Source organism: Lithobates pipiens, unplaced genomic scaffold (genome assembly GCF_037356315.1).
Source record: "Lithobates pipiens isolate NorthernLeopardFrog02 unplaced genomic scaffold, aLitPip1_a1.2 Scaffold_11, whole genome shotgun sequence".
Taxonomy (NCBI): Eukaryota; Metazoa; Chordata; class Amphibia; order Anura; family Ranidae; genus Lithobates; species Lithobates pipiens.
In genome coordinates this window covers 20,106,631-20,120,541 of record NW_027507696.1, presented here as the reverse complement: position 1 = coordinate 20,120,541, position 13,911 = coordinate 20,106,631, and the positions used below count along the sequence as shown (strand labels likewise).

Sequence of the window (13,911 nt, the reverse complement as noted above, 5' to 3'; positions counted from 1 at the left end):
ACAGGCATAGGCATAGGTCCTACAGGTAGCAGGCAGAAGTAGGGCCTTTTTCAGGACAGAATAGGGATAGGGGTAGAGGCTTCTCCCACCCAAATCTCTTTGAAGCCTCCGAGTCTCCAGACCCTAATCTAGGAATGAGAAAACAAATGAAATTGTTTTCTTCATCCAGAAAAATAATTCTGGAGCCCCTCAAATATGTGAGACCCCTGTTACGAATCCCACTAGTCCACCGGGAGGGTACAAGATCAGTCCAAGAGGCAGGCAAGAGGCATGGTCAAACAGTCCAGGGTCAGGTCCAGATCAGGCAGAGGTATGTACAGAAATGGTAGGCAGAAGCGTGTTCGGATAACAAGCCAGGGTCAGTTACAGAGCAAGCAGAGGCATAAGTGGTGTGAAGGTAAATGGCAGGAAGTGAGGGTTATGTTTACCAAATTTTACTAATAATTCACTGAAGTATGGTAACGGCGGAAACGGTCACTTATGCAGAGGCCTGGTTGGGAAGGGCATTGGGCACAATGATAAGTGGTGTCTCTTCTCAATCCTCGTTTGGTGCACACCCGACATTTTTTCTGACGTTTTAGGCCTGTTGGTCTGGGAGGGATTTTATCAGGAAAGTGGCGTTCAGAAAGTCTGCTAATCACATCAGATCGAATGCTTTCTGGTGGGCCGTTCGGGTGTATGTGGAAAGGTAGGGTTCGAGCATCTGGTTGTTGAAATCGACACCCCCCATGAACATGTTGTACTCATGGATACATGTTGGCTTTTGTATTGGGCCATTCTTCCTGGTGATCTCAACGAATGTATTGTTGTGGATCGAAGAAAGTATGTACACATCCCTTTTGTCCCTCCACTTCACAGCCAGAATTTCCTCGTTCCGCAAACTCGCCACTTCCCCTTTTCTTAACTTTTTGTTGACGAGGCTTTGAGGAAAGCCCTTCCGGTTTGTCCTTATGGTGCCACATGCTGGAGTGTTCTTTCTATGAAGGTTGCGGAACAGGGATAAACTTGTATAAAAGTCGTCCACATAGAGATGGTAGCCTTTCTCCTGGAGTGGGTTTATGAGTTCTCAAACAACTTTCCCACTCAATCCGATGTATTCTGGGCAATTAGGGGGGTGTAGCTGGGTGTCCTTCCCTTCATATACCATGAAGGAATATGTATACCCTGTGGCTCGGTCGCACAAATTATACATCTTCACCCCATAGCGGGCCCTTTTGGAGGGAATCAATTGTTTTATGCCCAGCCTGCCAGAAAATTTGATCAGGGACTCATCCACACATATGTGTTGGTCTGGGGTAAACAACTGGGGGGGGGATCTCAGAAAAATAATTTATTAGCGGCCGAATTTTGTAAAGTTTATCAAAATTTGGGTCATTTCGGGGAGGGCACTGGGTATTGTCGTTATAGTGTAGGAATCTCATAATCATGAGATATCTGGTCCTGGGCATTATTGAGGAAAAGATGGGCATGTGGTAGATGGGGCGGGATGACCAATATGTACGTAAATAATTTTTTCCGTTTAGTTCCATACAGAATGTGAGGCCCAAAAAAAAGTTAAACTCCTCCACTGTTAGGGCTCTCCACTCGTAGGGACGGGCATAAGAGGACGTTGGATTACTTGCTATGAATTGTTGTGCATATAGGTTGCACTGGGCCACAATCGATGCAAGCATTTCCTTAGTAAAAATTTTATGGAAAAAGTCTGATCGGGGAAAAATTGTGTGTGTCCACCTGGACTCCTGGGTGGGCAGTGAAAGGAGGAACGTTAGCTTCTCCTGAGTTAGGAGGAAGCCACAAGGGGTCCTGAAGGGAATAGGGAAGGCTGGCATGGGACCTAACCCTTTGGGGCTGAGTTTACACCCCACTGGTACTTGGCCTTTGTCGAGGTACTGCGGTGTTGGTGGATGGCACTGCGCTGCTGGTGGATGGCTCTGCGGTGGTAGTAGATGGTACCGCCTCCTCACCAGTACGCCTTCATCTGACGGGCGGACTCTCATATTCCTCCTCTGACATTGTCATTGTACCACTGCTTAGGACAGGCTCGTAGTCCACCTCAGAATCTGAATATGAGGAGGAATCCGAAGTGGAGAGCTCCCCGTTGCTCTCGTCGGCCGCAAGAATATCGTATGCCTCCTCGGCTGAATATAACCTTTGTGACATTCTTAGTGATCACAAATGGCACTGACAGGCGACACTGATGTGGCAGATGACACTGACAGGTGACACTAACAGGTAGCACTGATCACAGGTGACACTGATGTGGCAGTTGACACTAACGACAGGTGGCACCGATATGTGACACTGGAAGATGGCACTGGTGGCAGATGGCTCTGGCAGATGGGGATGGCACTGGCAGATGGCTCTGGCAGATGTAAAAATGTAACACTGTAGCACTCACTGACAATATCACAGATCGCTCTCCCTCCTCACACGCTGTCTCTGTGTGAGGAGGGAGAGACAGGACACCAGCAATGAGAGATGATCTCATATGTTTACAAACCGGTTTGTCCCTGCACAGTGTGCAGAGATGGACCTGTCATCTTCCTGCTCAGCAGGGATTGACGGAGCGATCCCCCGCTGAGCAGAGCGGGCCCCGGACACGTCCGTGTGAAAGAGCCCTTAGTCAGATTAGGCCAACATTGGAGCGATTTGACAGGTCAAAACGAAGGCTATTGCACTGCAAGCGTAAATTTTGCCAGCAAGTTCAACATGGCACCTCATGGCAAAGAACTCTCTGAGGATCTGAAAAAAATAATTGTTGCTCTACATAAAGATTGCTTAGGCTATAAGAGGATTGCCAAGACCCTGAAACTGAGCTGCAGTACAGTGACAAAGACCATACAGCGGTTTAACAGGAAAAGGTTCCACTCAGAAGAGGCTTCGCCATGTTCGACCAAAGCAGTTCAGTGCATGTGCTTAGCGTCATATCCAGAAGTTGTCTTTGGGAAATAGATGTATGAGTGCTGCCAGCATTGTTGCAAAGGTTGAAGGGGTGGGGGGGTCAGCTTGTCAGTGCACAGACCATATGCCGCACACTACATCAAATTGGTCTGCATAGCTGTCGTCCCAGAAGGAAGCCTCTTCTAAAGATGATGCACAAGAAAGGCCGTAAACAATTTGCTGAAGACAAGCAGACTAAGGACATGGATTACTTGAACTATGTCCTGTGGTCCGACGAGACCAAGATAAACGTATTTGGTCCAGATGGTGTCAAGTGTGTGTGGCGGCAACCAGGTAAGGAGTACAAAGACAAGTGTGTCTTGCTTACAGTTAAGCATGGTGGTGGGAGTGTTATGGTCTGGGGCTGCATGAGTGCTGCCGACACTGGGGAGCTATAGTTCATTGAGGGAACCATGAATGCCAACATGTACTGGGACATACTGAAGCAGAGCATGAACCCCTCCCTTCGGAGGCTGTTGGGTAGGGCAGTATTCCAACATGATAATGACCCCAAACATACCTCAAAGACTACCACTGCCTTGCTAAAGAAGCTGAGGGTAATGGACGGATCAAGCTTGTCTCCAGACCTAAACCCTATTGAGCATCTGTGGGGCATCCTCAAACGGAAGGTGGAGGAGCGCAAGGTCTCTAACATCCACCAGCTCCGTGATGTCATCATGGAGGAGTGGAAGAGGACTCCATTGGCAACCTATAAAACTCTGGTGAACTCCATGCCCAAGAGGGTTAAGGCAGTGCTGGAAAATAATGGTGGCCACACAAAATATTGACACTTTTGGCCCAATTTGGACATTTTCATTTAGGGGTGTACTCACTTTTGTTGCCAGCAGTTTAGACATTAATGGCTGTGTGTTGAGTTATTTTGAGGGGACACCAAATTGACACTGTTATACAAGCTGTACACTCATTACTCACTACTTTACATTGTAGCAAAGTGTAATTTATACAGTGTTGTCACACGAAAATATATAAAATATATAAAAATTACAAAAATGTGATGGGTGTATTCACTTTTGCAAGATACTATAGATATATATTTACCTAGAAATGGTGATGTGTTCAACACTTATTTTACCTGATCTAAATTTCTCCGCATTCAGCCATCTCTTCACATTCAGATAAACAGAATTTAAACAGAAGGGCAATCTTCCCAATGCAGACACAGTCAGCAATTAAACAAGACAGAGGTTTTAACCCTTATCTACGCTGTCCAAAGTTAAAATAATAAGGCAGCTGGGCTTGAAATCTTAAGCAAAATATTACTGTGTCTGGCTACCTTCAGTGTTCATTCAATAAAGCTTTTATGAATCAGTTTATGATTGTCAGTTTACATAGGCAATATACTGTAAAGTATATTGCTGTTTTTTCACACTTGTTAACAGTCAAAAACTCTATATATACAAACATCTACACCAGGCATGGCCAAAGTCCGTCCCACGGGCGAATTGCGGCCCGCGGTCCGGTTTTGAACGGCCCGCCTGGTGTGCTGCGGGATCAGGGCTGTCAGATGAGCCCGATCCCTGACACTGTGAGAAGCTCCGTGAGCTTCAAAAGTGAAAGTAAAGTGCAGAAGAGTGTGCTGTGCTCTCTGCTTCCCCCTATAGTGCAGTACCCGGCTGAATGAGGAAGCTGCAAAGGTACTGTACTATGCTACAAGCTAGATTAGTGTTAAAAAGTCGCTCATGTGACTGCGTGTGTGCGCGTGCACATGTGTCTGTGTGTGTGCGCGCACACACATGTGTCTGTGTGTGTTACTTTTAATCCGGACACCCCCCCCCCCAATTCTTATACCACCAAAACGGCTTTTGTAGGGCTTGTGTGTGATATTAGCCAGTACTGCTGCTCCTCTGAAAAGCAATCCATGCACAGATCTCTTTTCAGAGGCATTTGAATGGCAGTAAAGAGGCATTGTGTTGCCTCCTCGTCACCTGTTTTAAGCCTGTAAATGAAATATCTGTGTGGCTGCGTACTGTGTGTAGGGCAGCCCATTAATCTCAATGGACTTCCCTACTCACAAAAATGCAGGGAAAGAAGTTCCCGAGCTTTTTTTTTTTTTTTTTTTTATTGCACTGCACCAAAAGCACCCTACATTTTCCAATGTGTGGGGTACCATTAAGAATTAACGGTACCCCCTAAAGTGCAGAGAGCGACAAAGGCAAGAGAATTCTTGTTGGGCCGTGTATTAGTGCTCGGACGGACACACTTAGACCGAATATTCAATGGTTCAAAGAATGTCAAGCAAAATGGTCGGCCCTCACACATGTTCACGTCATCAAATCTGGCCCTCTTTGAAAAAAGTTTGGACACCCCTGATCTACACAAATCACCAATTGATCTAATATAATAAAGTCCTTATATTCTCAAGCAAGTATTTAAGGTTTGCCATTTGTGGAAAGTATAGACATTCCTTTCTTAAACCAGTTTCTGCTATTTTCCCAGGTGGGCAATGCAAAGTCAAATAAAATTACGGTATACTAAATGACCATCACTCTGACACTGAATACTTGTAAAGCGTACCTCTAGCTTTTCTAATTTGCTTTAGCCCAACTGAACTTTCATCTTAGTCTACTTTCACAATGTGGTGGTGAGAGCGTTGGTGATAAAGCACCACTAGTTTTAGCTGCGCTTTTTGGGCGCTAGCGGGGAGCTTTCAGTGGCTGAAGAAGGGGTTAATACAACCCATGTAGCGCCGCTGCCAAATTGCTTTGCAGATGCTTTGAAAAATAGGTCTGCGCTGTAGCGGTCATTCGGCTATAGCGCGGATCTGAAGGGGCTTAAGTGGAATTAAAGTGTAAAAGCAACAAGCTGTTATGTCTCTTCTTCAACAAAATAAAAAATGTACCTGCCTTTTCAAAGTCTTTTTTACAATGTACACTGAGCTGGGAATGTGAAAATCCCAGCATGTCAGATTGTTTGAGTGGAGGCAAGTATCTGCGTCTTTAATTCCTACTTTAAATCAGCGAAATACATTCCATTTGCATCATGTGCAAAATCTTAAGCTCATCATACATGTTACAGTAAAATCTTTGTACAATCAACCTTAGATTTGCCAATTCTATGTAATATGAGAACCTACCTAAACTATCCATTCAATCTGTAACCAGACAGGGCCCTGCACTACATAGTTGCTAGTAGATCTAAAGATTATACAGCCATATTGTAATGTATATGGTAATCTTTACAGTTTCTTTTCTTTAGAAAGAAGCTAAAGCCCGAGTAGAAAGGTCTGTCCCTTGTCAGCATGCTGCATAGAAGGACCCTTGTTCATTGGGTTGAAACAGTGGTCTCTCTGGATAGGACCGTCACACTCCCTGCCAAGTCAGAATTAGAACTCTCCAATAAGGGCATGAACTTTATTGATTGCAGAATTTTATGTCTGGCTCAGTAAAGGGGAGTGTCAGACCATTGCAGAGTTAATTTCTTTCTCATAGAGAGCAGGGGTCCTTCTCTACAACATACTGGCAGTAGACAAACTTTTCTGCTCAGGATGTGGCTATCTTCTAAAAAACACAAACTTTTAGACCTATAAAACGAGCAAAATATTATAATATGAAAGTTTAAAAATGGTTTATTCTTTCACTCTTTTTTGCAAAATGTTTTCAACAACAACACTGATGAAGTAGGGTGTTCAATTTCAATCTGTATGTCCTCCATACAAAATGACTAGCCCTACTGATGCATATTTCTAAACATAGATAGAAGAAAACAGTGTGTATACTGACTGTAGTCAGACCAGCTAGAGTACAAGAAGTGTCCTCCATCTGGAGTAAAAGCCACATCAAGCACGCTCCAGCCAACATCTCGGGCCCTCACAGTCCGGAACTTCTTGAAGGCGCCATACCGGCAGTCATAGAGGCGAATATTTTGATCTAAGACAAATCAAGAAAGTTTAAGTTACATGGGTAAAAGATCGGAAACCCGATAAAAAAATAAAAATAAAAAAAAAGAAGAAGGAAAACATTAGCAATTTGAAGGTGTTGCAGAGAAACTGAAAGCTGAATTACAGGTATGGCTATTTTTGCATAGTTACATTGGTCAATCTTAGACCAATCTAACTATGAATGTGCTATATCTGGCAACGTCCCATGGAAGCTGGGCGCTGCTAATGCAGTGGTTGATGCTAGTTACCGGGTCCTGTGCTGAGCAGCTGCCCTGCTGCTTAGTGAACACAGGAGACCGCTTGCACTGTCAGAGAACAGTTTTAACTTTTCTCAATGAATGCATGAGGTGAAGAGAAGAGGTAGTGATGCCACGATCTCCACCCCTTCCAATCAGAGAATTCCTTGCAGTGGGGCCTATGACAGTGATTTCCAGTGTCTATGGGTTCAACCAGGTAAGGTACATGCATAGTACAAGAAGTATTGACTATGCTTACAGTAAAAAAATAAAATAAAATAATAAATCCAACAATCATATGAAACCAATTAACATCAACTAATATTGCGATAGCAGCACTCACTAAACTCCCACATACAGATAAAACCAATAAACAAAATAATTGTGCTGCACTGTCAAAGTGCTAATACACTGATCATATAACCCATTAGCATAGGGATATGGCATAAAATCATGTGAAAATCAATCAAAAAAAGCGTCCAAAGATGATAATTCACTAAAGTGCACGGTGCAAAATCAGTACAAATCAAACGTGAACAGGGCAAGAAAATTCTTGAAGTAAATGTGTATATCACCCCAATCTGTTTATGTAACCATATGCTGCGCCACACCCAGATGTGCACCTAGCTCACAAACTGTTTACCGACAGTTAAGATCTCAGATATGGAGGCCTGACTGCACTTTTTAGGAGATCCCTGCTGGGATGGATGATTGGATGGCACACTTCAGGACACAGAATAAGGGCTCCCAAAACACTCAGCAGAAGAAGTTTTGGGGACTTTAGAGATGAGGAAGGAACTCATAGTGTAGTAGTATAAAACTTCACCCGTTTTAAAAAAATAAAATAAAAAGGCAGATAAAAATCAGGCAAATAGATAAGTCATCACCCCAGCGAGGATGATTCTGTCACTGCTGTAACTTAACCCCATTGGATGAAACATGTCTGATTGAGCTACAGCATTTTATACTACTACACAATAAGTTATTTTCTTGTCTCGATATTGCCGTGAGATTTTCCTGCAGAGTTTTCTGGGAGCCCTTATTCTGTGTCCTGAAGTGTGCCATCCATCCATTCCAGCAGGGATCTCTCCTAAAAAGTGCAGCCAGGCCTCAATATCTAAGATCTTACCTGTTGGTAAGCAGTTTGTGAGTTGGGTGTGCACCTGTGTGTGGAGGGGGATATGGTCCATAATCAATCAATGTAGCTATGCAAAATAGCCATTTCTGGAATATAGCTTTAATGGACTAATTCTATTTCCCTCATAAATGATTTTACTCTAGAAGTGCACTTTCACTCACAAATAAGCTGGGGGATCTCCCCCTAAATCAATTTATTTAAACCACTGACAAACACCTAAGTTGTTCTACCTATGCTTTTCTCAGAATATTCATTAGACGTTTCAGTCTTCTTTAAAGTAACGGAAAAGCTAACTAAGTGACAAAGGTTAGGGTAGGCGGGATTGGGTCAGATGTTGGCATCTGTTACGCACTAGACAGGTCTTCCGGTGCCCTGGGCGAGTCTGGAACTTGTGTACTGTTGAACCCAATTTAGACACAGCTATATACTACATGTTCCCCTGTTTGTATCCCCATTGTTCGTGTAAGAATCGCACTCGAAAAGGCAACTTGGAAGTGGTTTGTGTGGATTCTGTGTATATTTGCAGATAAGATTAAATAAAAAGAAACATAATTTAACTATTTTCATTTGCTGCACACTAGGGATGGGAAGTGTGTTTTATGCAAAAGTAATTAGTCTTCAAGCACTTGTTATTGGTTTCCAGTTTCTTTGTATTTTTTAAAGAGAAGCCAAGTAATAAGCTACTTGGATAAGTAATGCCACCATTGTTCTGCAAACATCTAATCAGTTAATGTCTCCAGGGTTATTTTAGCATTTCCCTTGCAGAAACAGCAATCCGAATGCCATTGGGTAGCCATGCAGACACTTTTGTCTAATTACTCAAGTCTAAAGGTGAGGTGCAGCCTACAGCATTTATTCAGATTTTCTTGCAAACCCAGTAGATGAGAAGTACAATCTGGCTGCTAATTATGACAGAGACACTTCCCATTACATTATGAGAACATATTATGTGCATAGAAATTATAGAAGCTCAATACAGGCAATTATCTGCTTAATTGTTATATCTAATTCTGCAAGTAAAAGAAGAGCATAGAACATAAAGTTGTGCAGTATGTAAACACATAAAAAAAGAAGAGTTTCAAGAGGTCAAATTAACTTGAAATGCCTAAACAAAACTGTACACAGTATAGCAAAATGGAAGAAACACTATACCCTGGCAGGCAGACATAAAGATTGAACCATCTTGAGAATATACTCCACAGAATGCCTTTTGGGAGTATAAATCTGTGGCAGACACATTGTTTGGCAGAAAACTGCAATGAAAGAGTTCAGAGTCAAAAGGGCTGCGGTAGTTGTGACGTAGATTCACAGCATATCATTTCTCTCCACATCAATTAAATATGCTTACAAAAATATATTTTATTACTAATTTGATAACCCTTACTTTGAAGTCATACGACATTGCTCTCCGTGAGAAAAACCACACCTTCCCCGCACTCTCTTAAAGAAAAAAACAATAAGAGTATTGGTCAAGTGTAATAATGAAATCACTCTCATATCAATAGGAAAAAATATAATGAGCTATGGGCTATAATTCTGAAAAAAAAAATGGTGCACCCATACTTAAAGTAGAACTATAGGCAAAACTTTATTTTTTTTAATTTGGATAGAGCAAGGGAGGGTTTTTTGCCATCTGTGTCCTATTGGGGAGATTTCCCCTCACTTCCTGTCCCATAGCCACAACAGAAAGTTAGAAAAGCTCTGCAACTTAAGGAAACTCCTTGGGGACCCCAGGTCACCAGAACTAGTATCAACATTGTAAACATTTCCCCTCTATTACTTTGTTAGATCACAACAAAAAATGTGGGGATTCTTTTACATTCACTTTTGAGGATAATGGTAAACAGGACATATATAGAGGGTGAATCTATCTAACAGGAGCACAGACAGCAGTAAAATTCTAATCCATCTCCACTGTATCCAAAACGAAAAAAAAAACAAAAAAAAAAAAAAAACACATTTCCTTTAGTTATACTTTAAATGCTAACCTAAAGAAACATTTGGCGACACCCAATAGAATAACTGTAGCTGGCAGTTAACAGCAAGATATCAGTTCATGCTGGAGTGCTCCTTCCCCAACAGCTCCACATCCCAGCTATAGAGAAAATAATGGCCTCCATCATCTCACTGTAAAGTCTAAGGCTCGAGTGACCCAATAAGACAGTAATTGATATGTGAGGGCAGGGGGTTGATAGTTCTACAAAAAGATTTTCAGAAAGTCACTATTTTTACTCTGTGATGGCAATACTGGAGCTTTAGTTCACAGCATAAAAATCAAGATATCACCACAGGTTTACATTAAAGTCATGTCAACAGCCTTAACTGGGAAACTATACAGTGCAGCACTAAATGGTGTATAAAGTGATCATATACATAAACATATATCACAAAAGGTATGTGAAAACATCAAATCAAATAAGTGCAGAATGAAAAATTCATAATGAGAACAGTAAACTATGAAACAACAAGGACGTCTCCATATGCAATCAGAATCCAAAAGGGTGAATGAAATGAAAACGATAAGCCACAAATGCCGATGGCCATCAGCATGACAACCCCACCAGCATGGATAGTGATTTTGCGCTTACCAGACAGTGTGGACCCAAGTACCTTACGGCAACGAGTCACACAAGCAGGGATGATTGCACATCAAATCTGGACGTCCAATCGCTCAGGTATCTCCAGTATAGATGGTGTGGATAGATGGATCACACAAAACACCAAGGCTCTGGTGGGAATGGACCTCTGCTTAGATGAACCATGTCTCCCAGTTTAAACACATATGTGGAAACAAACTAAGTAGTCGCAAAAAGTGTAAAACCATTAAAACTAATTTTTATTGAAAAGTACAGAATACTTACAAAAAAGTGAAGTAAACATCATTTGTAGTATGGAATGACCTTAACAGAAGCTGGATGATGACGCATTTTGTCAAAGATGACATCCTCCTAGGGCTTACATATATGTGTTTGATATGGGAGATACAGTCCATCTAAGCAGAGGTCCATTCCTACCAGAGCATTGGGCTTTTGTGTGATCCATCCATCCATACCATCTATACTGGAGCAATTGGGCGTCCGGATTTGATGTGTAATCATCTGTGCTTGTGTGACTCATTGCTCTAAGGCACTTGGGTCCACACTCTCTGTTAAGTGCAATATCACTATCTATGCTGGTGGGGTTGTCACTCTGGTGGCAATCGGCATTTGTGAATTATTTTCATTTCAAGCACCCTTTTTGCATATGGACACTTCCTTGTTGTTTAATAGTACACTGTTCTCATTATCAATTTTCCATTCTGCACTCATTTGATTTGATGTTTTCACATAGCTTCTATCATATAGGTTTTCTATGATAAACGGCCACTAGGGGGTGCTTGTGCGCCGCCAGAGGCGAGTGCCCCTTCTCGCTCCCCGATGCGAGTGCCCAGACGTCTCGATCAACACCGGGCTCCTGTGATCATCGGGGCACGAGGAGAACAGTTTCCGGTTCTCGGAGCAGTGAACTGACAGATCGTCTGTTCATACAGAGTATGAACCGCGATCTGTTAGTTTCCCTGCACAGTCCCATTGCCCTTCAGTTAGAACACTCCCTAGGACACATATTAACCCATTCACTGCCAGTGACATTTTTACAGCAATCCATGCAATTTTAGTCGCACTGATCGCTGTATTAATGACAATGGTCCCAAAAATGTGTCAAAATTGTCCAATGTGTCCGCCATAACATCGCAGTGACGATAAAAATTTCCGATCACCACCATTACTAGTAAAAAAAAACAAAAAAAAAACAAAGGAATAAAAATGCCATAAAACTATCCCCTATATTGTAGACATTATAACTTTTGCGCAAACCAATCAATATACGCTTATTCAAAACTGATGGTCCACAAATATACCGCCCTCACCTGTGTAACCCCACTGTGCGCTTGAATAAGTAAAACCTATATAAATGAAAACTACAGCTGCCACTTAAAGCGGGAGTCCACCGGGACTCCGCGTTTTTTTTTTTTTTTTTTTAAAAGCCAGCAGCTACAAATACTGCAGCTGCTGACTTTTAAAATAGTGACACTTACCTGTCCAGCGCGCCCGCGATGTCGGCACCCGAACCCGATCTCTAGATCGTCTGTAAGGTGCTGCCGCCGCCATCTTGGGTATGGGAATCAGGAAATGGAGCCTTTCGGCTTCATTTCCCGGTTCCCTACTGCGCATGCGCGAATCGCGCTGCGCAATAAGGACGGTCCCCGCTGCCTCTGGGATCTGTGTGTTTCCCAGCAGGCAGCGGGGCACTTGCGGAAAGGGGCGTAATCTACGCCCCTTTCCGCAGAGAGCTATCCCGGAAGTGGGTGCAGAATACCTGTAATGTACAGGTATCTGCACCCCCCTCCCCCCTGAAAAGGTGCCAATTGTGGCGCCGGAGGGGGGGAGGGTTCCGATGAGCGGAGGTCCACTTTAGGGTGGACTTCCGCTTTAATATATCAAAATGTGTAAACGATATTCCGAATTCAAAAAAATAGTGAAGCAAAAATAATGGCGCTGAAATATACGCTTATTGCGTTTTTTTTACCAAAAATATGTAGAAGAATACATATCGGCCTTAACTAAGGAAAATTCATTTTTTTGGGGATATTTATTATAGCAAAAGTTAAAAATAATGTTTTTTTTTTAAAAATTGTCACTTGTTTATAGCACAAAAAATAAACTTAGAGGTGATCAAATACCACCAAAATAAATCTTTATTTGTGGGGAAAAAAAGGATGTCAATTTTGTTTGGGAGCCACGTCGCATGACCGCGCAAATTGCCAGTTAAAGCGACGCAGATTGCTGAATTGCAAAAAGTGGTCTTGTCTTTTGTCAGCCAAATGGTCCGGGGCTTAAGCGGCTAAACCATTTAGCGCTGCACTGTATGGTTTCCGAGTTATGCAATTTATGTCAATTGTGGTGCTAGCAGCTTTCTTTCTCTTTTTCCATTAGTGTGGTCATTTCCCTCCTTTTTTTTTTTTTTTGTCAAAAGCCTTGCTGGGATAGATGAAAAAATAAATAATGGTCTGGAATACTACCCTTACCAGGAGAAAATGCTGTTCCAGGTTCCCAGCAGTGCTGCTCACATGCAAAATCCTACAAACTTGGTCTCATGAGCTCTACTAACACAAAGGTAAATCAATGTAAAAAGGTAATCTTCCCCTTCAACAGAGATCATGTTACTGAACTAGGCCCAAGCATGTGGTTATATGTGTAGCACAGGAGAGAGCCTAGAGCAGCATGCGCTTGAAGCATACCATAACATAACACAGCTTTATGTTAACACTTCACTTGAAGTCCACTTCAAAGAAGACCTCTACTTAACATGAGGATAAGCCTGTGCTCAGTTCCATATGTTAACATAATCTTTTTATACTTGAGGTCCATCTACTCTTTGAAGGCTGGTGAAAATTGTGGTCCACAATATGGAAATGAAGATGACTTCAGTGAAGATTTGCAACATGCTGGCTCTGGGACTTTAAAATATATATTTTCCAGGAGTTGCGCTGGATCCAGAGTATGATATAACATATTAAAGACATCCACATTGGCATACTATGCACTCAAATTATATATCCCCCACCCAAACAAAGATGCCTTGTGTAGTCAGGAAACTTGTCCCACAGTTACCTATGATATGTAAAGCCCTTTCTATACAATAGGAATGCACTGATATAT

The 13,911-nt window shown here is 42.3% G+C and overlaps 1 protein-coding gene across 4 annotated transcripts in view; it reads right to left on the bottom strand.

The window, feature by feature from the left end:
* The window catches only part of DCAF11 (DDB1 and CUL4 associated factor 11), a 51,853-nt gene that overhangs the window by 16,130 nt on the left and 21,812 nt on the right, over positions 1–13,911 (bottom strand). For all 4 annotated transcript variants that reach the window (XM_077469447.1, XM_077469461.1, XM_077469453.1 and 1 more), the window contains exons 5-7: positions 9,597–9,652; positions 9,365–9,465; positions 6,681–6,827 (exon numbers count right to left, since the gene is read on the bottom strand). In XM_077469447.1, coding sequence (XP_077325573.1) covers positions 6,681–6,827; positions 9,365–9,465; positions 9,597–9,652 — 304 coding nt within the window. The remainder of the gene's footprint in view (positions 1–6,680; positions 6,828–9,364; positions 9,466–9,596; positions 9,653–13,911) is intronic.